General features: G+C 42.6%; 2 protein-coding genes across 3 annotated transcripts in view; both read right to left on the bottom strand.

The window, feature by feature from the left end:
• CORO2A (coronin 2A) overlaps positions 1–25973 on the bottom strand; it is a 234296-nt gene that overhangs the window by 112726 nt on the left and 95597 nt on the right. The gene's annotated exons all lie outside the window — the stretch shown is intronic.
• LOC141052473 (uncharacterized) lies at positions 22128–23767 on the bottom strand. The gene is made up of 2 exons (XM_073549713.1): positions 23612–23767; positions 22128–23506 (listed from the first exon to the last, which is right to left on the bottom strand). The coding sequence occupies exons 1-2, from the start codon at positions 23740–23742 to the stop codon at positions 22201–22203; spliced, it is 1437 nt and encodes a 478-aa protein (XP_073405814.1). The 5' UTR covers positions 23743–23767; the 3' UTR covers positions 22128–22200.

Raw genomic sequence — 25973 nt, 5'->3', positions numbered from 1 at the left:
CACAAAAAACTAAACAGGCCTTACTATCACTGGCAAGGTCAGAAGCAAGGAGGAGGGTTCTTATACCTGCTGGGAGTAACAAACTCAGAACAGCAGATACAACCCAAGACAGAGAACTCCAGGAGTCCAACTTGCAGAACCAGAGCAAAGAAAGCCAGAACTGCTAATAGGACAGTTAAGCCGTCCTTACTACCGCAGGAGCATGTATCACCAGAAGCTGTATCATCTGACCCAATTCTGGTTCAGTATCACCGTGACAAGAGGAAGGTGAAGGGACCTGGGTTCGGAGGAGAAGACCCAGTGTACAGTCCAGGTCCTGTGCACCAAAATCTCATTGCAAGAAAACTTCAAATGGTCATTAAACCAAGACCACAAAGTGGATTTCTTCACCAAAGGTACCAAATTAATCAGTATAACAGCACCATTACAGCCATGTCTTTAATTTACACTACAAATTTGTGCCGACAGGTTCTCTTTAAAGTGATCACAATATGAAGCTTACTTTGTCCCCTTGTATCCCAATTGTACAGTATCGCTTTTTTGCTCTTTTGGTTTATAGCCAAAACAAACAAAATGTTGGAAAGTATGTTCTCTATGGATTATACTTGATCTAAAAATATATTATGGAAAGCCTGCCACACCCCATAGCCAATGTACATAGTGGGTTAGAGAGACTTGTCAGGCAGAGTTCAGAGGCAGGTGAAGAGCCCTGGGTTGTGAGAAGTCAGACGAGTCATACTGATGATTGTAATGTGTGTGAGACAAATGTCAACATTTACTATATATATTGTATACCTTTCCAGATGACATCCAACCTATAGGCAACAATATGACGTAATAAACTGTAGGCTTCTGGCATGACCTAACATTCTAGCATCCTTATATTATAGTTGAGTGCAAAATAGAATTATGGAAAAAAAATACAAGGATACTCGGAGCAGCTATTTACCTGACCAGGCACCATGTTTATCCCAAATATAATGCTGGCTGATACATTTGGTGCATCTTTAGATTGTTTAGTCTATGTGTACCATCTTACCACACCATAATAGCTGACTTACTTTGTGGCATTAACTTGTGTAAAAGTTTTGGCACGTAACACTACATCAAAAGCCATGATTGTTTCCAAAGCAGTACCTTCAGATCTAAAATAATAGAACTTGCTCGCAACTTGTAATGAATGGTCCCTACACACAAATTAATGCTCACGGAGCTAATAGCAGTCTTTTCTCTTCCTAAAATACAAGCTGAACATGCATTTTTATAGGAGTTTAAGATAAGTAGCTGTCATCTACAGACAACGAGGTCAATAATATCCCTCATACATTGAAGTCTAACAAAAAAATTAAATTTGATTTTATCATGTAACTTTAATGACAATCTACAGTTGTGTATGTGAATAATCCAGATACTCTAATTTTACCCCTACACAACATATGACGTATATTTACGTAACTTGTCGCGTCCTTGACTTTGATGCGGACTCCGGCATCAGACTGGTGCACTGCTATGTAAATAGCACAGGTGATCGGATGATCACAGCTTCAAGTCTCCTAAGGGGACCATTGAAGTGCATTTTTTTTTAAATATGGAAAAAAGCACAAACGTTCAAATCACCCCCCTTTTGCCTCAACAAAAGAAAAACAATAAAAAAATACACATATTTGGTATCAAGAATCTACACAAAGAGTGGAGTTTCTAATCTTCAAATGAGGTAGACAAGAAAATATATAAAAATATAACAACTTGTATTAGATACCCAAAATACATCAAAAGCACACAAAAGTATAGATGACAAACAGCAGTCAATGTTGAAGGCTCAAAGAGCAAACAATTATATATGTATTGGACAGTAATTGAATAATGGTGGCAATAATATTAGACAGCTGAAGAAGTCTATAGAATGTCTATAAAAGTGCAATTGTGCCTTGAAACAGTGTTAGGATAGTAACAAAGAGTGAAAATAGTCCCATGTATGTCCCAATATGAATGTCCACAGCCCTGACGCGCGTTTCGTGTGGGCTTCACACACGGTCGCATTGTTATATTTTTATTACATTTCTTAGTAATTTAATAGAGCGAAGATATCAATCACACCATTTACTAGTCCCCGTAAATAAAGCGATCGCTGTGTTGTTTGGGTCGTCACGATTAGAAGGACACCAAATATTTCCATGTTATTTGCTGATTTGTGATGTTAGCTATTTTTTTTCCGCACAGTACAAATTACATTTATGCAATTGTTTTTCATTATTTTTTAGTAATTTTTTAGGAAGAAAAATTTTTTTTTATTCTTCCTGTATAATACAGAAACATAAAAATACACTATTATATACAGTAGAATGTATCTCTATGTCTCAGTATAATCTGAGTGCGGGGTTAGTGGCTGCACTACAGATCAAGTATACAAAATGTTCTTAGCAATATCACCAGAGCCTGTGGCTCAATAGCATTAACTCCTGCCTGCAATTATAAGAGTTTGTTGGTTTGAGTCGTGGGGAGACTCACAAAAAAAGAGAAAATGACTTCTTTTGCTATTGATTTTAATTATTTTTAGCAGTATTATAGGAACAAAAGAGTCTGACTATGTTGTCACCTGTAGAATAGAAATACTACTGTATACAATGTACATGTATAATCTACTTCTGGGTTCACTGACTGCAATGCAGCGCAAGATTACTAAATTCTCCTAGCGACATCATTGTGGGCTGTGGCTCATTGTTATGATAGAGTGTCTACCTCCGAACATAAGACTGTCCCTTCCGAGTCTTGGGAGAGCCGATCACAAGACAAGAAATGAATAGTTGGGCAGGATGGTGGATCATTGGTTAGCACTGGCTGAGGTTGAAATCCCACCAAGGACATCTGCAAGGAGTTTGTATGTTCTCCCCGTGTTTGCGTGGGTTTCCTCCCACATTCCGAAGACATACTGATAGGGAACTGTGAGCCTCATTTGGGACAGTTTCTACAATGTCTGTTAAGTGCTACAGAACTAATGGCGCTATATAAATGAGTAAAATAAATAGTTCACGTTAGTTTTTGCAATGATCAGGGAGCTGTCTCACTCGTCGAAGAAGAGTCGATGAAATTCCATAATTCTTTCCCTATGCTTGGTTTAATAAAAGTAACCATTACCGACTACCACATTTTTTGTTCTTGATTTCTTTTAGTGTTTCTTAAAGCCAGAAAGTTGCCATTTGAATTAACTTTAGTTTTGTGCCATGTCTGTGATCTGCTTTTTTTCTGCAAAATTAAACAACTGAATGAACATCCTCCGAGGACGGTGATTCCATAATTTTTGCCAGGGGTTGTACATCTTACTTGTATTAACCAAGCCCTACCAACATCCCAGTACCACAGTCAGTTCCACACGCACAAACACACGCAAGCGCATGCGCACACACACACACATACGCACACACACGCACAAGCACGCACAGACAAACATTATTGGTTTTAAAAATGGAGAGCCCCTTTAATAATTGTAGTTTAAGGAATTACTATTATTTTTAATAGTTTGAACTTCAGCTTTATTGCTTGGCTTCACTGTATATATTAATTTGTCTTTACATAAAATATAATAATCAACAGCAGCATAGAACTAAAGCTCTTGTTCATTACATGGAACTGTGTTATAATTATACCTTGGAGAGTCCACTAGATTCCCTGATGAATAATTATTTAGCTGTACGGTTAATGAAGCACTGACCCTAATATGATGCGGAAGCGGCTTGATAATAGAGAATGTGGCTAGCGGGCACCAATATACGGTAGATAGCACCAGTGATATGTAGTGTTGGTGAAACAGATCTATAAATAAATATGGGAAACGCTGCATGGAATGTAACATTTCAAATCTCTTCCATGTGTAAAGGTATTTATTAGAATATTGGCAGGAAATATTCTGCACACATTACATGCATTTTTCAGGCCATCAATTGATTGGGTAAAACAAAAAATGCTAAAAGTTTTAACATGCTGCGGTTTAAGAAAAAAAAAAGCAGTGCTAATAAAAAAAAAGTAAACATGCTGAAAAGCCCTAAGTAAGCTAAGCTTGTTCAGGCGCTTTTTCCATGCATCTTTCACGAGAAGAATGCAAAATAAAAAACAAAGTTGGCAAAATAAATTAGATTTCTTAAAGTCAGCATTTCTAAAATTCTTCCAGCATTTTTGATGGTTGTTAACCATGCAATTGGATACATATTAAAAAAAAAAAAAAAAGGACAAAAGAATAAGCATTATGTACATGTTTTTAATGCCAACAATCATATGGGGGAAAAAAACACTCCACAAAAGCACTATGTGAACATACCTTTAGTCATAAAAAAAAATATTAAATTAAAATGTAATACTGTTCAGTGATAATTCTCAGTAAAATATTTCCTTATGCGAACATGCAGCACAAAGCTAACTCTGCCAAAGCTCAGAGTGTGATAGAATCAGGAAATGGGAGGCATTACGTCAGAGGACAGTGGTGCTTTACCAGAAGGCGATTAATGTGATGTCTACATAATTATGCAGTGAACTCACAGTAAGAGATATGTCAGCTACAACGGCACAGCTGTATGGTCTCTGGTGCACCCCCCTCCCTTATATCTGGATAAGGCCACAACAGTCCACTGCCTGATGACATATCCAAAGACCTTCTTCATCTGCGGTGGATTTTTTATCTGCCCTAGAAAATTGTGGAGACTATGGGCCCCATCACACACAGCGATCTGTGCCATCGCTGACTTTGTGATGCCACAGCGATCTCGCCAGCGAGATCACGGTGTGTGACAGGTATCAGCGACCGGCCCCCCTGCTGGGTATCGCTGATTGCGCTCCATCATCCTGGGCCATTTTTTGATCACTGGTCTCCCGCTGGCCAGCGCGCATCGCTGCGTGTGGCAGCGAGAGACCAGTGATCAGCGAGGCTGGACGCTGGATTCCAATGTAAACAGCGGGTATCCAAGAGCCGCGTGGCTCTTAGTTACCCACTGTTTACCTTGGAAACCAGCGTGCATGCTGGTTTCCAGGGTAAACAGCAGGTATCCAAGGGCCGCACGGCTCTTGGATACCCGCTGTTTACATTGGAAACCAGCTTGCTCGCTGGTCCTGATCGCTGGAGGGGCTGTCTATGTGACAGCTCACCAGCGATCAGCCTAACGATGTCCCAGCGATCCCATCCATGTCGGATCGTTGGTGGGATCGCTGGGACATCGTTATGTGTAACGGGGCCTTAAGGGTATGTGCACACGTTGCGGATTTGTGTGCGGATCCGCACCGGATTTGGCCCTGTGGATCTGCAGCAGTTTTCCAAGGGATGTACAGTGCCACGTTATCCTATGGAAAACAAAAAACGCTGTGCACATGCTGCGGAAAAATCTGTGCAGAAACGCAGCAGTTTATTTTCCGCAGCATGTCAATTCTTTTTGCGGATTCCGCAGCGTTTTTACACCTATTCCATTATAGGAATCGCAGGTGTAAAAACGCAGCAAGAGAAATTGACATTCTGCAGTCTTGAAAGACGCACTGAATGTCAGTGTCAGCGGGTGATCCGCAGGCGCACATGCACGCATAGTGGACATGGGATTTCTAGATATCCCATCCACTATGCTGTAACATCTGGCCGCTGAAGATTTGACGCTGTATAAATACGCAGCGTTAAAATGGCAGCCATTCCTGATCGTGGGCATGTACCCTTATAGATTTTTTTTTTATCTATTATCACATGAAGATCAAGCATTCAGATATAAATATGGTAAATCTACTGTACAATGTGGTTTTTGCATAAAGGAACACTTTTCCATGTTCATGATCACATTGTCACACTAGGCATTCAATACTACATCTGAAAATCCACAGGGAAAAAACATGTTAATATAGTACGAGGGGCGATCCAAAAGTAATGATAATCAATAATAAACACAATGAATATAGTCAAAAAATGTTTTTATTTTTCTACATAGTCTCCTAACACGTCTATACATTTAGTCCATCTATTTTCTAAACTTAGAATTCCCTTCGAAAAAAAATCTTGATCTTGACCCTCAAAAAACTCCCCAACAGCGGTTATCACGTCGCTATTGTTGTCAAATTTCTTGCCCCGAAGGTGTTCCTTGAGCCGAGGAAAGTGAAAGAAGTCACTGGGGGGCTAGATCTGGCGAATAGGGGGGTGTTCCACCAGTTCAAAGCCCGCTTCTTGAATGGTAGCCATGGCAACTGCAGCTTTGTGAGCCGGTGCGTTATCTTGGTGAAACAGCACTCCAGCCTGCAGTTTGCCGCGCCTTTTCTCCTTGATAGCCTCCCGCAATCTTCTTATTTGTTCTGCGTAGTAGGAGCCCGTAATAGTGGCTCCCTTCTCCAAATAGTCCACCATAATAATTCCTTCAGCGTCCCAAAAAAGGACGCCATAACCTTCCCTGCTGAGCTTGACACTTTGAATTTCTTCGGCGTCGGTTTGTCGGCTCGTTTCCATGTCATCGATTGTTGTTTCGTTTCGGGATCAAAGTGGTGGATCCAGGTCTCATCCATGGTCAAAAAACGTGACAAAAAAGTCTCCTCGTCTGCTTGGAACTTTTCGAGATTTGCTATTGAAATGTCAACTCGTTTCTTCTTTTGCTCGTCGGTTAACATTTTTGGCACCCAACGCGCGGAGACCTTTCTCATATGCAATTCTTTTGCAAGGATTCTTTGAATACTGCCTTATGAGATCCCTGTGACCTCAGCTACATGCCTGATAGTCACTCTTCCATCTGCCAACACAACTTCTTCAACTTTTTTCACGTTTTCTTCATTGAGGGACGTGGAGGGGCGTCCTTCGCGATGTTCATCTTCCGTCGATGTTCTTCCCAGCTTAAATTCCTTGTCCCAACGTGCAACTGTGGAATATGGAGGAGAAGAGTCCCCCAATGTTTCCACCAAGTCGCTGTGTATGTCTTTGGTAGACATTTTTTTCAAGCAGAGGTATTTGATGACAGCTCTGAGCTCGTTTTTTTCCATTTTGATGTTCACTCCTTGGCAGTTCATATTCAAATGAATGTAGCTCCCGGGAATCGTGGCCTATTTAAGTGATTTTTTTTCCTGGACTAGTGGGTACCTAAGAGAGAAGAAAACATTTTATTTTAATTTCTGTGTGCAATAGAAATAACCGATTATCATTACTTTTGGATCGCCCCTCGTAATTTGTACTCTGTAACACAACAAGTTTAGAGCATGCTTTCTCTGCATTTCTCAGCTGTTCCTCTTAGTCCTACACAGCAATTATTGAAAGGACAAATTGTTTCTGACGGTGCTAGCGGTAATCTCATTGAGGTCACTGCAGTTTATCATTGTCACATCTCACAGTGAACTGCCCATGAGAATGCAGCTTCAGGTCATTGTCTCCTGGTTTTCAGCCTGAATCATGGCACCATCCAGTTTGTAAACCAAAAGTCGCAGAGATGTTTTACAGCATGGGAAAGTATGGATTATCTTCACGTCGGACAGGTGAGGGATATGGTTGTTTATTATTTTAATTTTCTTACAGGGGACATGGGCGTCAATGAATTTTAGGCTAAAGGCGAGTATAACTTTGTTTTTTATTTTTAAATAAATGTGCAAAACGGGGTGTTTTGTTTTATTTCAAATAAATGATGTTATTGTTGCTGTGTGTTTATTTCAAAACCTACTATTGGGTTACTAATTATAGACGCCTCTCCATTACTTAAGTATGGGCTTGATGTCAGCTGACAATACAAAGCTGACACAGGACAAGTGTGAAGATCGAGGCTAAGCAGCAGATTTGGCGCCTCTTAGGAATGCGCCATTTCTGGGGCGGCTGAGGGCTAATGTTGATAGCCTGGAGGGTGAGGGGCAATATCTCTGGCCCCGTCCCAGGCTATTCACATCAACCCACAGCTGTCTGTTTAGCCTTTGCTGGTTTGAGTTTATAGGGGGACCAAGTCATTTTTTTCTGGGGTCCCCCATAAATTCACCAGTAAAGGCTAAGCAAACAGTTGTGAGCTGTTATTAATTTACTTGGAACCTTTTGGCATATTGTCCCTTTTCCCAGATTATTAAGATCAGCTTTTCCTCTGCTGGTTATGAAAATTAAATGGGAGCCCATTCTATTTTTTTAATTTCTTTATTTTACAGAGTGTACACAGCACTGATCTCAGCGAGACCAAGCGACAATGATGAAAGCTGCCTTCAGCAGCCGGCACCTGGAATCACCACGAACTGTACTGTTTTTCCCAGATGCCATTATGTGTCACACGGACAGCAAATGGGTGCACGGATGTCACATACGAACATACGGAAACGGACTTCACCAGTACTGTTTTTTCCTGTACAGGAATCACAAGTACGTGTGAAGGAGGCCTTATACCATATTCGGCTGGGGATTATAGGAGCACCACTACAAGGAGACATACTACATTCTCTCATAGAAAAGTTGGAACAAAAACCAACTGCAGACTGATGAACTACAGGAAAGCCATGGGAATTTTTTTTCTTTTACGCAGATTTGGGTCATTTATTTGTTCGCTCCTCCTGTTAAAGGAAAGTATGATAACATCTTGGAATTGCTATATGGGAAGTCTATAATATACTGAGAAACCACAATGTTTCCATATCATCAATGATCTTTGGGGTACGAGTAAGGCTAGTTTCACACTAGCGTTACCGGGCGCAGCGCATGGCCGCCGCTAAGCTCCGCCCCGGCCGTGCCCCCCTCAGCTCAGCTCCTCCTCTGATCGCATGATGCTACATGCGATCAGCGTACCCTATATTTAGCGTTGGGTGCGCTGGCACACTTTTGCCGGCGCATCCGCCCTTTTGGCGCTGCGCCGACATGCGCCAAATGCACTGGGTTGCATTTTTGTGCGCTCGGTGTTTAGCAGCGCAGTAAATCCACGAAAAGCTCCTGTAGGCCAGGATCACACATGCGAGAAACTCGGACGAGTCTCGCATGTTAATACCCGGCACTGTCGCTGGCACTCAGGAGCGGAGCGCGCAGCTCCATGTATTGCTATGCGGCCGAACGCTCCGATCCAAGTGCCGGTGGCAGTGCCGGGTATTAACATGCGAGATTCGTCTGAATTTCTTGCATGTGTGATCCCAGCCTTAATCTGAATATATCTCCGGTCACTGGTTTGACCTGTGGATGTGCGGCAGCTGACAGACAATCCTATGTGCCTTTTTACTCATATATCAGGTGAGTGAATTTAAGTATTATTTTCACCTTGTATATCGGATAAGGCCCTTTTTGCGCTACTATATTCCTACAGTGTGAATCAGTTATTACTACACGTAACATGCCACAACAGTTGCAAAAATCAGCCAGTGGTGCTGATGAAATCAAAGCCAGACATGTTATTTATATAAGAAAGGAGCTGACTCTCTTGCAATCACGGCTTATAGAATGCTACTTATATCTTCTTCATCACTTTTGTGGTAACAGCATAATACAATAGAAAATTGATACCATACAATGGTGTATACTTTATAAAAAAATATACTTTATTGAAACATAAAGACAAAGTACACAAGAAAAATGCTGGAAAGTAAAAAATGAGGGACTGCATGTCCATGGAATCTCACATCTCAGTACTATAATTCACCAATAGAATAATGTGATGGTATATCAAACCCTTACACCTACTGATCTAAATAGGTCACCTAACAAGGGAAATAACATAGCAATGAATAAAAAATGCTAACAGCAATATTTCTTAGTGAGACAGTGTACCTACAATGAGTGTAACTATGTCTAAGTATCAGGAAAAAATTCCCCGGGTATTATAAAGCTAGAATATTGCCCAGTCGTTTTAAGACATGTAAATAAATCTTAGATAGACCATAAAAAATGGAGCTTCCCAAGGAAGCTGTGCGAAACGCGCGTCGGGGCAGAGGGACGTCCAGGCATCTCCACCAGTATACACAGGTATGGATTCGTCCAGCATTTATTATATTCACGTCCATTTTTTATGGTCTAGCTAAGGTTTATTTACATGTCTTAAAACCTAACGACTGGGCAATATTCTAGCTTTATAATGATGATAGTGATGATAGTATTCTGGGGTGTATTACCCGTGTAGGGATTAATGATATTTTGGGCAATATTCGTGATTATATCTTCTTCAGACAAGTCAGAGGGTTTAAAAGCCTACAAGCCCTTTAATGATTATAATATGAAATTACAGAACAATTTCATAACACAATAATAGTATTAGAAATCAGTTCCTTTACACATTGAAATAATCTAATAATCACCCAACAGGATGGGGGGGGGTCACATCAACCCAAAGCTTATCCCCATAATCTTTTCTCGACCTTAGGATTTTCCATTTTTTGCCGTTTTGATTTTTGCTCCCATTTTTCCGAGCCATATCTTTTTTATATTTTCATCAATATGGCCATGTGAGGGCTTGCTTTTTGTGGGACGAGTTGTACATTTGAAAGAAACTATGGATTTTAACATATAATGTACTGGAAAACAGGGAAAAAAAAAAAACTTCCAAATGAGTTAAAATTGAAAAAAAAAATTGCAATTCCACAATTGTATTGTTTTTTTTTTTGTACTATGTTCCCTAAATGCTAAAACTGACCTGCCATTATGATTGTCCACGTCATTATGAGTTCGTAGATACCAAACATGTCTAGGTTCTTTTTTATTTAACTGGTAAAAAAAAGGCCAAAGTTTGTAAACAAGAAAAAAAAATTTGCGCCATTTTCCGAGACTCATAGTGTCTCCATTTTTTGGAATCTAGACTCAGTAAGGCCTTATTTTTTGCGCGCCGAACTGAAGTTTTTATTGATACCATTTTGGGGTAGGTATGATGTTTTAGTCGCCTGTTATTGCATTTTATTGTTAAAAATACGTAATTCTGGCGGCTTGATTTTTTTCCTCGCTTATCGATCGGATTAATTATTTTTATATCTTGATAGATTGGACGTTTCTGAAGGCAGCTATGCCAAATGTGTGCATTTTTTTCTTTTATTGTTTTATTTTGAATGGGGCAAAAGGGGTGTGATTTGAACTTTTATTTTTTTATATTTTTTTTTTAAATTTCTACTTTTTACTGACTTCAATAGTCTCCTTAGTAGACATGATGCTGCAATCTTCAGAGCTTTTGTGCAACACATGCTATGTGTAGCAAAAATCATCATCTGCTATGGGCTGGTGTCAATAAAAGATCAGCAATGACAAGCATGGGGGTGGTTCTGAAGACCCTAAGCTGTCATGCCAACCCACCAGCGCCCCGCGATCATGTGAAAGGGGCGCTGATAGGCAGGATTAGTGACTCGCTTCCGGTAAGCACGAGTTAAATACCGCTGACTAATTAACAGCAGAGGGTGGATCTTGGATCCATCCGCAGGTGTTAAGGGCGTATGACAGACAGCTGATCAGATCAGTTGTCATTTGCCAAAAAAGATGTGGGCTCAATGCATCAAATTGGGAGACACGACCTATGATGTACCTAAACGTCATAGGTCATGAAGGGATTAATGATGGAGCTTTTTTTTTTGCATTTCTGTGGTTTTACTTTTCCTCCTTTTCTTCCTAGAGCCATAATTTTTTCCATTTTTCCACTGACATTGTAAGATGGTTAGTTTTTAGCAGGATGAGTTGTAATTTTAAATGACATAGTTCACTTTACCATATAATGTACTGTAAAAATGAAAAATTATAATAATTCAAGTGTGGAGAAATGATGAAAGGAAAAAAAGGAAATTTGGCCATCGTTTTCAAGTTCTGTTTATCTGCCTTTCATTGTGCAGTAAAAATGACGTGGTACATGATTCATCAGGTTACTATGATTACAGAGATACCAAACATATACATTTATTATATTTCAGTAGAGAGAAAAAGTCTACAGTTTGGAAAAAAATTTGATTGTTGATTTTTTTTACCTTAATATTTTTTTTAATTTTTTTTTTTTTTTTTTTTAAATGTTCAATACATTTTTTAGTCTCTGTAGGGGATTTGAGCCTTGCTCTAAATACTACAATAATTAAAGTACTGCCCCATATAGTGAAATCTCCTATGAAACCCAGCCAGAGGCACTAAGATGGCAGACATAGGCGCCATTTGCAGTGCAGATTGTGCTGCGAGGGCATGGCATAAGGCAGCTGAATAAACGTCCCACCATGCTTGAACCACGTAAATGCTGTGGCTTACCGCTGCTGCTCTCAGTGCTGTGAGTGGTGGATGTAATTGCTCTGGGCACGCCCAGATGACTGAAAGCCAGCAGTCCTGGGAGAATTAAAGTTAATTTTCTCTCGAGTGTATGGAGAACCTTTCTAATGCTATTAGCCTGCAGGATAACACTATATCTGCAGGTTAATAGTGTTATTGTATTTACAGGTTCCCTTTAAAGAAATAGTTGACTTAGTTTCCAAATTCCTGAGATCTCAATCTTGTCTAACGTCTCTGTTAGGTACTGGAAAAACATGTTTGATCCTCCAAAGTGTCACCTGCAAATTACAGAATTTAAAAGATCTGATCTAGTATCTTCCTCCCATATAATACAAAATACCTCTAGAGGTGTCCTAGAGTCAATGGCCCCGATTCATTAAGACTGGTGTTTTGCTATTAAAAAGGCTGCTGGTGTAAGATGCGCCTGATTGATTTAAGAGACAAATACTACTTAATGAATTAGGCCGGAGTCACACTACAGCGAGATACGGCCGAGTCTCGCAGGATAAAACCAAGCTCTGGCACCGGCACTCCGGAGCGGAGTGTGCAGCTCCATGTATTGCTGTGCGGCTGCATGCTCCGCTCCGGAGTGCCGGCGCCAGAGCTTGGTTTTAACCTGCGAGACTCGGCCGTATCTCGCTGTGTGTGATCCCGGCCTTAGTCTGGCGTCCCACTGCCGACAAACATCGCATAGCACTCGGCAAAGTGTTATTCTATGGGGCAGATCACATCTGCAATTATTTTCTCATGCCGATTCGGCACGAGCGAACAATGACAGCATACTGCTATTGGCACGAGACTCGGCTTACTCGCACCCAAATGACTTTCTCTGTCTCCTCCGCACCTGTGCTCTGATTCACTCAAGTGAGATAATCGGAGCACAGCAGCATCACACTCGGCTCACACTCGAGACAGAGCGGAGCCGAGTGTCATTACCATTTCATATCGGATGCCACACACTGGTGAGATTGCAGCCTTAGCAACATCCTACAAGTTCTGTGCACCTCTAGCAGAAATGTACTGCTGTAAGGGAGCCACTCCGCTAAACAACGTAACTTTTCAACATGGTCGGGTGTAGCCACACCCTGTCCGGCCCATATTGGTACAACTGGCCAGGACTAGTATGAATACATCAAAGGTTGCAATATTTTAGCTCAACTTCCAAATCATCATCTCTTAGAAGACCCCCGGCCGTCATGGCAACCCATTGGCTCCCTGAAATCATGTGACAAGGGCACTGATGGGTGGGGTTTGTGACACGCGGCTAATTAGCACAATTTAAATGCCATGGTCTGATACGGACAGCGGCACTTAACATGTTAACAGCGCATGTGAATCGCGAACACCCGTGGCTGTAAGGGGCACAAGGCAACTGATCAAATCAGCTGTCAAGTGTCAGAAAAGATGCAGGCTCAGTGCCGAAGCCGGCATCAAAGAGAGGGATACGACCTATGACATACCTCTACAGTATGTCTTAGGTCGTGTAGTGGTTAAAATTACACCATAGCTGCAAAGGTTTCCCTAAGCAAAGGTGGTTTTGCCAACATCTTTTCCCTATACTTTCAACTATAAGGAGCAGATAAGGTAAACAAAAATTGGGCTTCCATCAGCACTGCCAAGGATCCAAAGAAACAATTCTATTGTATAAAACTTTAAAATTTATTGAGCTGCACGTTACGGAGCCAGTCTAGCTCCTTCATCAGGCTCATACAGACTGAATAACACATGCCATCATTTATACCATCCCAATTGACCTCACAATCGTGATTGGATGGCCACACAATTCTGATTGATTAATTCACCTGTGTTGAACATTCACATCATATAAGGATTACCTATACCATTTGTATAGCTCTGCAGATACATAAATTAAATACCGTTCAATTGCAATTGTACCATATTTTTCAGACTATAAGATGCTTTGGACCATAAAACGCACCCAGGTTTTAGAGGAGGAAAATGGCACAAAAAATTCATACAAAAAATGTGGTTAATTCTGTACTAATATCCCCCATCCTGGTATATATATGTCCCTAATCCAGGTATGCATGGTCCCTTCAACCCTATCCTGGTTTTCATGTTCCCCTCATCCCCATCGTGGTATGATCCCCTCATTCCCATCCTGGTAGGCATGGCCCCCTCATCCCCATCCTGGTAGGCACGGCCCCTTCATACCCATCCTGGTAGGCATGGCCTCTTCACCACTATTCTGGTAGGCATAGTCCCCTCATCCCTATCCTTGTAGGCATGGCCCCCTCATCCCCATCCTGGTAGGCACGGCCCCTTCATGCCCATCCTGGTAGGCATGGTCTCCTCACCACTATTCTGGTAGGCATAGTCCCCTCATCCCTATCCTTGTAGGCATGGTTCCCTCATGCCTATACTGGTAGGCATGGTCCACTCATCCCCATCCTGGTAGGCACGGCCCCTTCATGCCCATCCTGGTAGGCATGGCCTCCTCACCACTATTCTGGTAGGCATAGTCCCCTCATTCCTATCCTTGTAGGCATGGCCCCCTCATCCCCATCCTGGTAGGCACGGCCCCTTCATGCCCATCCTGGTAGGCATGGACTCCTCACCACTATTCTGGTAGCCATAGTCCCCTCATCCCTATCCTTGTAGGCATGGTCCCCTCATGCCTATACTGGTAGGCATGGTCCACTCATCCCCACCCTGGTAGGCACAGCCCCTTCATGCCCATCCTGGTAGGCATGGCCTCCTCACCACTATTCTGGTAGGCATAGTCCCCTCATCCCTATCCTTGTAGGCATGGCCCCCTCATCCCCATCCTGGTAGGCACGGCCATTTCATGCCCATCCTGGTAGGCATGGACTCCTCACCACTATTCTGGTAGGCATAGTCCCCTCATCCCTATCCTTGTAGGCATGGTCCCCTCATGCCTATACTGGTAGGCATGTTTCACTCATCCCTATCCTGGTAGGCATGATCCCCTATCCTGGTCGGCATGGATCCCTTGTCCCTATCCTGGTAGGCATGTTTCACTCATCTATATCCTGGTAGACATGGTCCTCTCATCATTATCCCACCAAGCATGGCCCCCTCATCCCTATCCTGGTAGGCACGGCCCCCTAATCCCTTTCCTGGTAGGCATGGTCCTTTCATCCCTATCCTGGTAGACATGGCCCCATCAGAGACAAACATAAAAAAAAAAACTGTTCTACTTATCTTCCCTGCGCTCCCTCACAACGTTCTGTTGTGCTGCTAGCTACTGCTTTATGCTTGTAAGCAGCACATGGCAGTGACATCATTTACTGCTTACAAGCAGATGACAGCTGCCAGAATGCTCACTCCTCCCTACGCCTGGGACACTGGGCGTGTGGAGCAGTAAATATTCATCTTCTTTAATAGCAGGCACAGTGTTAGCCACAACTGCTGGGCAATCATGTGTGCCCGCTACTAAAGAGAATGAATATTCACTGCTCTCCACTCCCATATTGATCTTTAATAGTGGGCACACGTGATCGCCCAACAGCTGCAGGAAGCCGGTGGGTGCTGCTACTGTGCCCGCTATTAAAGATCAATGAATATTCACTGCTACCCACTCCTATGAGTGGAGAACAGTGAATATTCATTCTCTTTAGGAGTGGGCACACTTGATAGCCCAGCAGCTGAAGGAAACCGGCAGCTGCAGCTAACAATGTGCCATTATTAAAGAGAAATAAATATTCAATGCTCCCCATGCCCATAGGCCCTCCCACCTCTCAGTGCAGGCTTCAGTGCATAGAGGTAGGCGGGACTATGGGCGTGGGGAGCAGCAAATATTAATTTCTCTTTAGTAGTGGACACAGGGTTAGTCGCAGCAGTCGGCTCCTGCCACCTGTGACCTGCATGTACATCCGGACTATGGACTATAAGACGCACTCCCATCTTCCTCCAAATTTTTGTAGGGAAAACAGTGTGTCTTATAGTCCGAAAAATACGGTATATCCCTACAGACATTATACTCATGCAAATTATTATTTTAGTGAGGTTATAGACAATAGAATATTCCCCATAGATGATTCAAAATACAGAAAAAAAAATACATATATAAAAATCAACCATAACAGTAATTGATTTGATGTAAATGTAACAGTAATTGATTTGATGTATATGCTCAATACTGGTGAATTAATCAATCAGAAATGTGAGGCCATGCAATCATGACTGTGACGTCAGTGGAGTATAAATGATGGCATGTATTATTCAGTCTGTATGAGCCTGATGAAGGCGCTGGACTGGCTCCATAATGCACAGCTCAATAAATGTTAAAGTTTTAAACAATAGAATTGTTTCCTTGGATCCTTGGCAGCGCTCCTGGAAGCCCAATTTTTGTTTCCCTTATAGGAATTTCATTATGGATGTCTCATGGAGGATTAAAGGCCATAGCTGCAGCCATGGAGCATCAAACTGCAATTACCAGGGTTGTGCCTGCCTAGAAAGAGCAGGCAGCTTCCAAACAAAGTCATCTGAAGAATGCACACATTACTTCTGTTTAAATGGAACCTGTCAGGTCCTCCGTCCCCCCCAGAACTACTCTGCCTAACAGTCCCTGTATTACATTACACACATAAACAGATCTTTAGAAAAAGTATTTCCAAAGTCTGTTTATGATATGTAAATGATGCCTTTGACTAGTCGAGGGGAAGTGAGCGTCCCCAATCTAGGCGACCCATTTAACATGTTATCACGCCCTTGTACGGGTGTACGCCTCCCAACTTCAGAGAGGTGCACTGCACATGATCGAAAGTGAAGAAAACACTTAAAAACACTTCAGAATTTCAATTCCTGAATCGGTTAACAAAAGTAACAAAATAATGAACATGCACACAGCAATGTTGTTTCTACATTGCGGTGCATTATGTTTATTTTTTGCAGCACTCTTTCAGGCAGGTTCCAGGAGGAGTCTGCCTGAAAAAGATGTTGTGTGAACATACCCTACGGAGTCAGGGACTTTTGAGGTGTCCATGACCTACTTTATCCAATGAAGAAGTAGCTGTAAAATGAGATGGAGGTTTACAATATCCAACTACTAGTACACATCTCAATATTCACACATTCCATCATTTATGAATGGAATGTTTGCTGGACATATATCATGTGCATCTTGCAAAAAGCTTTTAGAGAGAGTTCTTGTCCCCTTGAGAACTGGAAAATAGGCCAGATGAAAGATCATGCAATAGCAACTTGCTGACTCCACAATACATGGATAATAGATGATGACGTCTGTAGGGACTAACCCTATTCACCGTCCACCACATTTATTTGTAGGATCCTTTAAAGGGAATCTGTCACCCCATTTTCGGCCTATAAGCTGCGGCCACCGCCATCAGGGGCTTATCTACAGCATTCTGTAATGCTGTAGATAAGCCCCCGATGTAACCTGAAAGATAAGAAAAACAAGTTAGATTATACTCACCGGTGGGCGTGGTCCACTGCGGTGGGTATCGCGGTCCGGTGCCTCCCATCTTCATGCGATGACATCCTCCTTCTTACTTCTGCCACAGCTCATGCGCAGGCATACTTTCTCTGCCCTGTTGAGGGCAGAGTAAAATACTGCAGTGCGCAGGCGCCGGGAAAGGTCAGAGAGGTCCGGTGCTTGCACACTGCAGTACTTTACTCTGCTCTCAACAGAGCAGAGAAAGTACACCTGCGCAGGAGCCGCAGCAGAAGTAAGGAGGACGTCATCTCTAGAAGATGGGAGGCGCCGGACCGCAACACCCATCGGACCGGACCGGATCCCCATGTGAGTATAATCTAACTCATTTTTCTTATCTTTCAGGTCACATCGGGGGCTTATCCACAGCATTACAGAGTGCTGTAGATAAGCCCCTGATGGCGGTGGCTGCAGCTTATAGGCCAAAAATGGGGTGACAGATTCCCTTTAAATATAAAGGCTATGGAAAAAGATATGTATAAAATAACCTATGTCTGCACAGTTAATACACATGTGGATAAAATTGTTCGTGCCTTTCTGCTAAAGTGAGAAAAACCCATAATGGTCAGTAAAATAACTTGAAACTAAAAAAAGCACTTTTCATATTTAAATTTACTGAATACCAACTAATGAAAATCCAACATTGCTTTTGAATTGTAATTCAACAGAAAAAAGAAAACTAATGAAAATGGCTTGGACAGAAATGATGGTCCCCTTAACTTTTGTTGCCCAACTTTTTTAACCAGTTACTGCAAAGACACGATGTCTATAACTTTGAATAAGACTTCCATCTACTATCCTGTTGGAGGACAAATGACCGGCGATTCGGACACTAGGCAGTACGTTTCGCTCTATAATGCCTTGTTAGGCTAGGATCACACAAGCATAGATTATCTCATGCGAGAGAAGCTGATCAATTATGTTACTGACACTCCAATCAAACTCTAATCCGAGAGAATCGTAGCACACTGTCAGAAGATGATGGAGAACAAAATTTCTTTATCTTCTCCATTCTTTAAGTCTGAGGAAATCGGACTGCACTCGGATATAATCCCAGTGCTGTCCAATGATATCCAAGCAACCACAGACTTGACTTGGTTGCATGCCATCCAATTCGCACTAGAAATCACAGCATGCTGAATTGGTAGGAGAAAAAGCGCTGACTAGTACTGCCTCATGCAATAAAATTGGTCCGAGTGCTAACCGATAAAACATTGGATAGTCCTCGTCCGATGTATATGCTGTTGTGAGCAAGACCTTAGTCTTGAGATTTCATTGTACCCTGCATAGATTCAAGACACACTCTGCCAAATGCAGCAAAGCAGCCACAGAACACAACCGAGCTTCCTCCAGGTTTCACAGTAGGCAAAATTTGCTTTGTATGCATCTGTGAACATAAAGCTGATGTGACTTGCCTACAGGATGCAATTTGGTCTCATATGTCCAAAATACTTTCTCCCAGAAGCTTTGTGGCTTGTCCATATGCATCTTGGCAAATTGATGTCTTGCTTTTCATGATTTGCTTTCATCAGTGGTTTTCTCCTCGGTGGTCTTCCATGACGTCCACTTAAGCAACGACAGTGACAGATGGTGTCATCTGTCATCTGACAATGAAGTACCTTGACCTTGAAGTTCACCTCTAATGTCTTTGGAAGTTGTTCTGAGCTCTTTGTTTACTATTCGTATTATCCGTCTCTTCAATTTGTCATTGATTTTCCTCTTGGAGCCAGGTCCAGGGAGTTTGGCTACAGTCAAAATGACATTAAATTTATGAATAATTACGTGTAACTGCAGTAACAGGAACATAAAGCTGTTTGGAGATTGTCTTTTAGCCTTTACCATTACCATGTTTGGCTATAATTTTCTTTCTAATCTCCTGAGACAACTCTCTTACTAACTTTCATTGGTCTATGTTCAGTGTGGTACACACCATGATACCAAACAGCACCATGACTACTTTTCACTCATTAGTCAAGCTGACTGATTACAAGTTTGTAGACTCCTGTGATGATAATTACAGTACACACTTTAGGCTAGTTTCACATTAGCGTTTTTTTGCGCAGCGCATCGTGCGCATAAAAAACGCAAAGAAAAACGCAAAACAAATGTGCGTTTTTTTTTCTTCATGCGCACGCTGATGCGTCAAAATAACGCAGTGTTACTTGCGTTTTACATGCGTTTTTGCATGCGGTTGCGTTTTTTATGCGCATGCGTTTTTAGGTGTGACATTTCACAATAGCAAAATCTTTGACCACCAATGGGTCACCAGTGGGCGTGTTTCATTGGAATGTTTTATAGACCCTGTACTGCTGAATTCATCAGATTTTGCTGCTGTTTCCGGTGTCAAGATGGACTTGCGTCTGGATAATTTCCGCTTCAAGCTGGATCTTGACATTGCGCTGTCTCAGGCGTATGTCTTTTGTTGCCAGCAAGAAAGGGAGAGGGAGAGACAGCAGAGACGGCAGCGGCGTAGGTTTTGGAGGCATCCAATAATCGAACTCCGGCCAAGCCGTGGAGCATATCACACGCTGTACAGCGAGCTACAGGAAAACCCGGAGAAATTTGCTGACTATACACGGATGTCCCAGGAAAGCTTCCTTGACTTGCTGGGTATGGTTGAAGGAAACATCCGGAGAAGGGACACTCAGCTCCGGCGTGCCATTCCTCCCGAAGAAAGGCTCCTTGTCACCTTACGGTATGTATGTTGTTATGTTTGCATAATTTTTTTGGCTTTTTATTTTTTTTTTTTTTTGGTCCAAAAAATTAGGTTTTTTTTGGCTATTGATTTTTAACATTATTTTTGTGAAATTGCTTTTTTGCATAATGGTTTTTCTTCTGGCATGTACTAATCCCAAGCCTTTATAAAATGTTTTTTTGCTATGTTGTATTAAAAAAACATGCAAAATAGTTAGGCCATGTACTTTTTTATTTTCAGTGTTTTTAGTAATACCCAAGACAGAAATATAATTATTTTTTCTTTTTATGTTTGGCAGGTTCCTGGCAACTGGAGAGAGTCTTTCATCCCTGCATTTCCAGTACCGGCTGGGAATCTCAACTTTATCTGGGATTGTTGCCGACACCTGCAGGGCTCTGTGGGATGTTCTGTGTCCGGAGTTTCTGCCATTGCCCACTGCCGAAAAGTGGCTTCAAATATCGGAGAAATTCTGGGCAGTCTGCAATTTCCCGAACTGCCTAGGAGCGGTGGACGGGAAGCACATCCGCATCACAAAACCCGCAAGAAGTGGCTCCGAGTACTACAACTACAAGAAGTACTTTTCCACAGTCCTAATGGCCATTGCGGATGCAGACTGCCGGTTTGTGGCGGTGGACATAGGGGCATTCGGACGGGGCAACGATTCACAGACTTTTAAGAACTCTGATATGGGCTGGAGGTTGTACGGCAACCATTTCAATTTTCCACTGGCACGGCCTCTTCCCCAAACCCAAACTCCACCACTGCCATTTGTAGTGGTTGGGGATGAGGCATTTCAGATGTGCCCAAACCTGCTGAAGCCGTACTCCAGCCGTGACTTGGACCACCGCAAGAAAATTTTCAACTACAGGCTTACGAGGGCTCGCAGGACTGTAGAGTGCGCCTTTGGCATTCTAGTGTCCAGATGGCGAATTCTCAGCACCGCCATCAATCTCAAAATGGAAACAGTTGATGAGGTCGTGAAGGCATGCGTGGTTCTCCACAATTTTGTTATGGCAAAGGAGCGGCCGAACTTTGACATGGATGAGCCTGCTGCCAACCCTTTGCCAGATTTTACTTAGCACCCTCTTCGGTCCTCAGTCGAAGTTGCCCAAATGAGGGACCAATTTGCGGACTACTTTTTATCCGATGTTGGTCGTGTAGCATGGCAGGATCAAATGGTTTAATAGTTTTGTTGTTTGTTAAAAATAAAATACATGGTTTTTTATACCTGTACCCAGTGTACTGTGTCTTAATAAACTCCACTACTCATCTGCCCAGGTTAAATTGAAGAAAGGGAAACCACCATAAAAAAAAAAAATATATATATATATATATATATAAATATATATATTTATATATATATATATATATATATATATATATATATATATATATATATATATATATATATATATATATTTATATATATATATATATATATATATATATATTTATATATATATATAAATATATATCTATATAAATATATATATATAAATATAAATATATATTTATATAAATATATATTATATATTTATATATTTATATTTATATATATATATTTATTTTTATTTTTATATATATATATATATATATATATATAAATTTTTTTTTTTTTTTGGTGGTTTCCCTTTCTTTACTTTCTACCGGATGGTCAGCCATCCAACTCTGAAAGGGATACTATATTTCATTTTTGTTTTATTTATATATATATATATATATATATATATATATATATATATAAAAAAAAAAAAGAAATATAGTATCCCTTTCAGAGTTGGATGGCTGACCATCCGGTAGAAAGTAAAGAAAAACAAACCATAGTGTAGGGCGCAGTGTGTGCAGGCGGCGAAAGACACAATAACCAAACATTATTTTGAAAAAAAAATATAACATTTATTTAAATTATTTTTTAGTTGCTGGAAACTGGGGGGTGTGGAGGGATGAGGAACGGCTTTGGGTGGAGTAAGGGGTTCTAGGGGAAGGAGGAACCAAAGAAGTGGGGGAAGGGAGCTGAGGCAAGGAAAGTTGTGAAGTGGGAGGTGAGGGAGGAGGGAGGGTAAGAGTCCTCCTCTTTGTTTTTTTAGGACGGTGGCCCGTCGTCTTCCTGCTGTCCTCGCTTGAGCCTGAGGACTGGCTAGACCCCGGGGACCGCCTTGAGCCTCTGGACCGCCTTGAGCCTCTGGACTGCCTTGAGCCTCTGGAACGCCTGGAGGCTGGGGACTGGCTGGAGCTGGGGGACCGCCTGGCACTTGTTGACCGCCTGCCAGGATCTTGTTCCAGCTGTGGCATGCTGGAGGTGGTGGATGTCCTGGCAGGGGCCGTAAATATTGAATGCGGGTCCCCCAGCTGATGCTGCTCCGAGGTGGTGGTGGTGGTGGTGGTGGCGGTCCATGCAGGCGTGGTGGCTGTGGCGGTCCATACCGGGGTGGTCCTCCCGCTGGTGGTGGTGGTTGCGGCGCTCAAGGCAGGGGTGGTGACGACGGGCCATCCAGTGGTGGTGGCGGCAGCAGTGGTGGGCCAGGCAGGAGCAGCGCTTGGCATGGTGTTGGCGGGTAAGTGTCCAGCTGCACTCGGACTTGGGGCGGTATATTGGTGTCCGGCGAGGCTTGGAAGTGTGGTGGCTGTGCAGTGATATGCAGCAGAAGTAGGTAATGCTGTAAAACGAGTCAGTGGTGGCACCGGTGGAAATGCCACCACTGACTGCTGCATAATCCTACTCTGCTGCATAGCCTGCATAAAAGCATTGTTGCAGGCCTGCATGACAGTCAACTGGAGGTCAGGGGTAAGGTGTTCCGCCGTGTCCCGAGCTATTTGGGTATAAAAATGATGCGCTGGTCTGGCGAGGTCGACTTCCAGGCGCTCAAGGCGACCCTCGATAGACTTGTAGCGTTGGTCCAAAAGGAGGAAACCACTCTCAAGTCTATCGGAGAGTGCCTTGAGGCTACTCTGAAAGACCGAGCTCAATTCAACGAACTCGGGCATGAGAGGCCTGTCCAAGGTCCTCTGCCGCTGCTGGCGGGAAGTGCCCGCAAAACCAGTGGCAGAGACCTGGGACAGGGGAACACCTGAGCGACCAGCTTCCTGGTCTCCAGATGACTGTGGTGCAGACCTGCAAGGTGCTTCCTCGCTGATGGATGGCTGGGAGGGGTCCGGGGCAGCTTGATGAAGGACCGCTTCGGGACCAGGTTGCAGGGTGCTGCTCCAGGTGCTGTGAAAAGAAAAGAAAGAAATTACTACCATAAATTAACAATCGCCAACTCCTGTGGAATAGAAAAGCACAGAATAAAACACAATACAACTAGAAAATACTTACGTTCGGGAGGCAAGGACCGGTCTTAAAAATGCCAAGGCACGATGGTATCGGTACTTCGTGCCGGTCCTTGCCTCAGCACCACTGCGAACCTTATTCTCCTGACGGATATCCCTGTTGAAGCGGTCCTTCATCGAGTGCCAACGGGTTCTGACTTTGTTCACTGTGATGGAAAAAAAAAAAAAAAGAAAAAAAGTAAGACTATGCACTGGAGGCTGTGATCATCCAACTGTGTGTGATGATAGAAACTCCATGGAGTTAATAGCATCACACACAGTTGGGTGATCCCGGCCAAGATCACTGCTGCATCACACTGCATTTAAATACTTACGAAAATCCTTGCGGACCCGGGGAGAGGCGTTGTCCCAGCCATCCATCAGCGATGCGGCCACCTCGTTCCAGAGCCGCCGGATCACCACGTTGTCCGAGTGCAGTTGGTGACGGGTGTCCCACAACGGGACTCGCTCCTGGACTAGACGGATGAGCTCGTCGTTGTCCAGGGCGAGGTCCTCCTCCCGCTGTGGAGCCTAGAAAAGAAAGACAAACATTAATCTTTGAAAGATTTAAAAAAAAAAAATATCGATAACTAGCTGAAGAGCCCGGCGCTGCCCGGGCATAGTAACTAACTGTGGTTAGTTATATAAATTTAAAATTATCCTCCATCCCATAGTCCCGTGCCCATATTCCATCATACATATCCTCCATCCCATAGTCCTGTGCCCATATACCCATCATACATATTCGCCATCCCATATGCCTGTGCCCATATACCCATCATACATATTCGCCATCCCATAGTCCCGTGCCCATATACCATCATACATATCCTCCATCCCATGCCCATATACCCATCATATATATCCTCCATCCCATAGTCCCGTGCCCATATTCCATCATACATATCCTCCATCCCATAGTCCTGTGCCCATATACCCATCATACATATTCGCCATCTCATATGCCTGTGCCCATATACACATGATACATGTTCGCCATCCCATAGTCCCGTGCCCATATACCATCATACATATCCTCCATCCCATGCCCATATACCCATCATATATATCCTCCATCCCATAGTCCCGTGCCCATATTCCATCATACATATCCTCCATCCCATAGTCCTGTGCCCATATACCCATCATACATATTCGCCATCTCATATGCCTGTGCCCATATACACATGATACATGTTCGCCATCCCATAGTCCTGTGCCCATATACCATCATACATATCCTCTATCCCATGCCCATATACCCATCATATATATCCTCCATCCCATAGTCCCGTGCCCATATACCCAAACAAACAAACATACACACACACACACACAAACACACACACACACACATACACACTTTGAGCCCTAGATATTGATAAACAATCCATGAAAAAATTATTTGTTTTAAATGGAAATAAATGGAAAAAAAACAACAAACATCGAAAAAAACAACCATGAAAATTTAAAAAAAAAAAACTAAAAAATACCAAAAAAAAAAAAAAAAAAAAAAAAAACCAGACTAGAAAATAAGTAAAAAAAAAAAAAAAACAGTCCGTCTGTACTTACATCACGTCTACCCGCCCGCACTTGGCCTTGCTGCTCCTGCCGTTCCTCCGGTGGTGGTGGCGTGATGGAGGATGAGCTCTGAAAATTAAACCAAAAAAATTAATCACATGTGTTTATTTTTTCAAATCCATACGGAAGCATAGTACTCACTTCTTCTGCCTCTTGCCCTGTCCCGGGGACATATTCTTCACCAGATGAAGACATGCTGCAATAAAAAAAAAAAGAGACATAAGTACATAGAAATGTATTGAAATTTCAGCCAGACATTAGGTTTTTCATACTTACATTGGTGCAGCTTGTGCTGTGTGTCCACTAGTGAGCAATCCTTAAAGTATTGTGGAATCCCAGTGCCCACACCATTTTATCACCTTGGTTCAATTTTTTTTTTTTACTGTCTAGACCAAATTTCAGTCATGTTTATGTAAAAAACGCATGCGCATAAAAACGCAAGACCATGCGCAAGTATTGCGCTCCCATAGGCTCCAATGTGGTGTTTTTGCGCATTCCGTGCGCATTCCGTGCGCATGCGTTGTTTTAACGAGACAGGGCGGAACCAAAAATGCAACATGTTGCGTCTGACGCGCCTGGCGCAAAAGACAAAAAAACGCATGCGCACGAAAGCGCAAATATGCGCAAGACCATGCGCACATCATGTAAAATATAGGTGCGCAGTGCGCATGCGCACTGGTGCGCCCGATGCGCTGCGCACAAAAGCGCTAATGTGAAACCAGCCTTAGTTTAACATGCTCCTATCGTCAAATTATTTTCAATCTTTTGTATATGTACCATCATCTTTG

This window comes from Dendrobates tinctorius, unplaced genomic scaffold, assembly GCF_039654945.1.
Source record: "Dendrobates tinctorius isolate UK_male_01 unplaced genomic scaffold, ASM3965494v1 ptg000160l, whole genome shotgun sequence".
NCBI lineage: Eukaryota > Metazoa > Chordata > Amphibia > Anura > Dendrobatidae > Dendrobates > Dendrobates tinctorius.
Note: the sequence above shows the minus strand (reverse complement) of the source record. Positions and strands in the feature narration are given on the sequence as shown.

Excerpts from the sequence above, each read along its gene's own strand:
- LOC141052473 (XM_073549713.1), bottom strand. The coding sequence starts at position 23,742 with ATGAAGGACCGCTTCAACAGGGATATCCGTCAGGAGAATAAGGTTCGC. Across the intron at positions 23,507-23,611 it reads CCGGTCCTTGCCTCCCGAAC|CACCTGGAGCAGCACCCTGC; the intron begins GTAAGTATTTTC and ends TTCTTTTCACAG.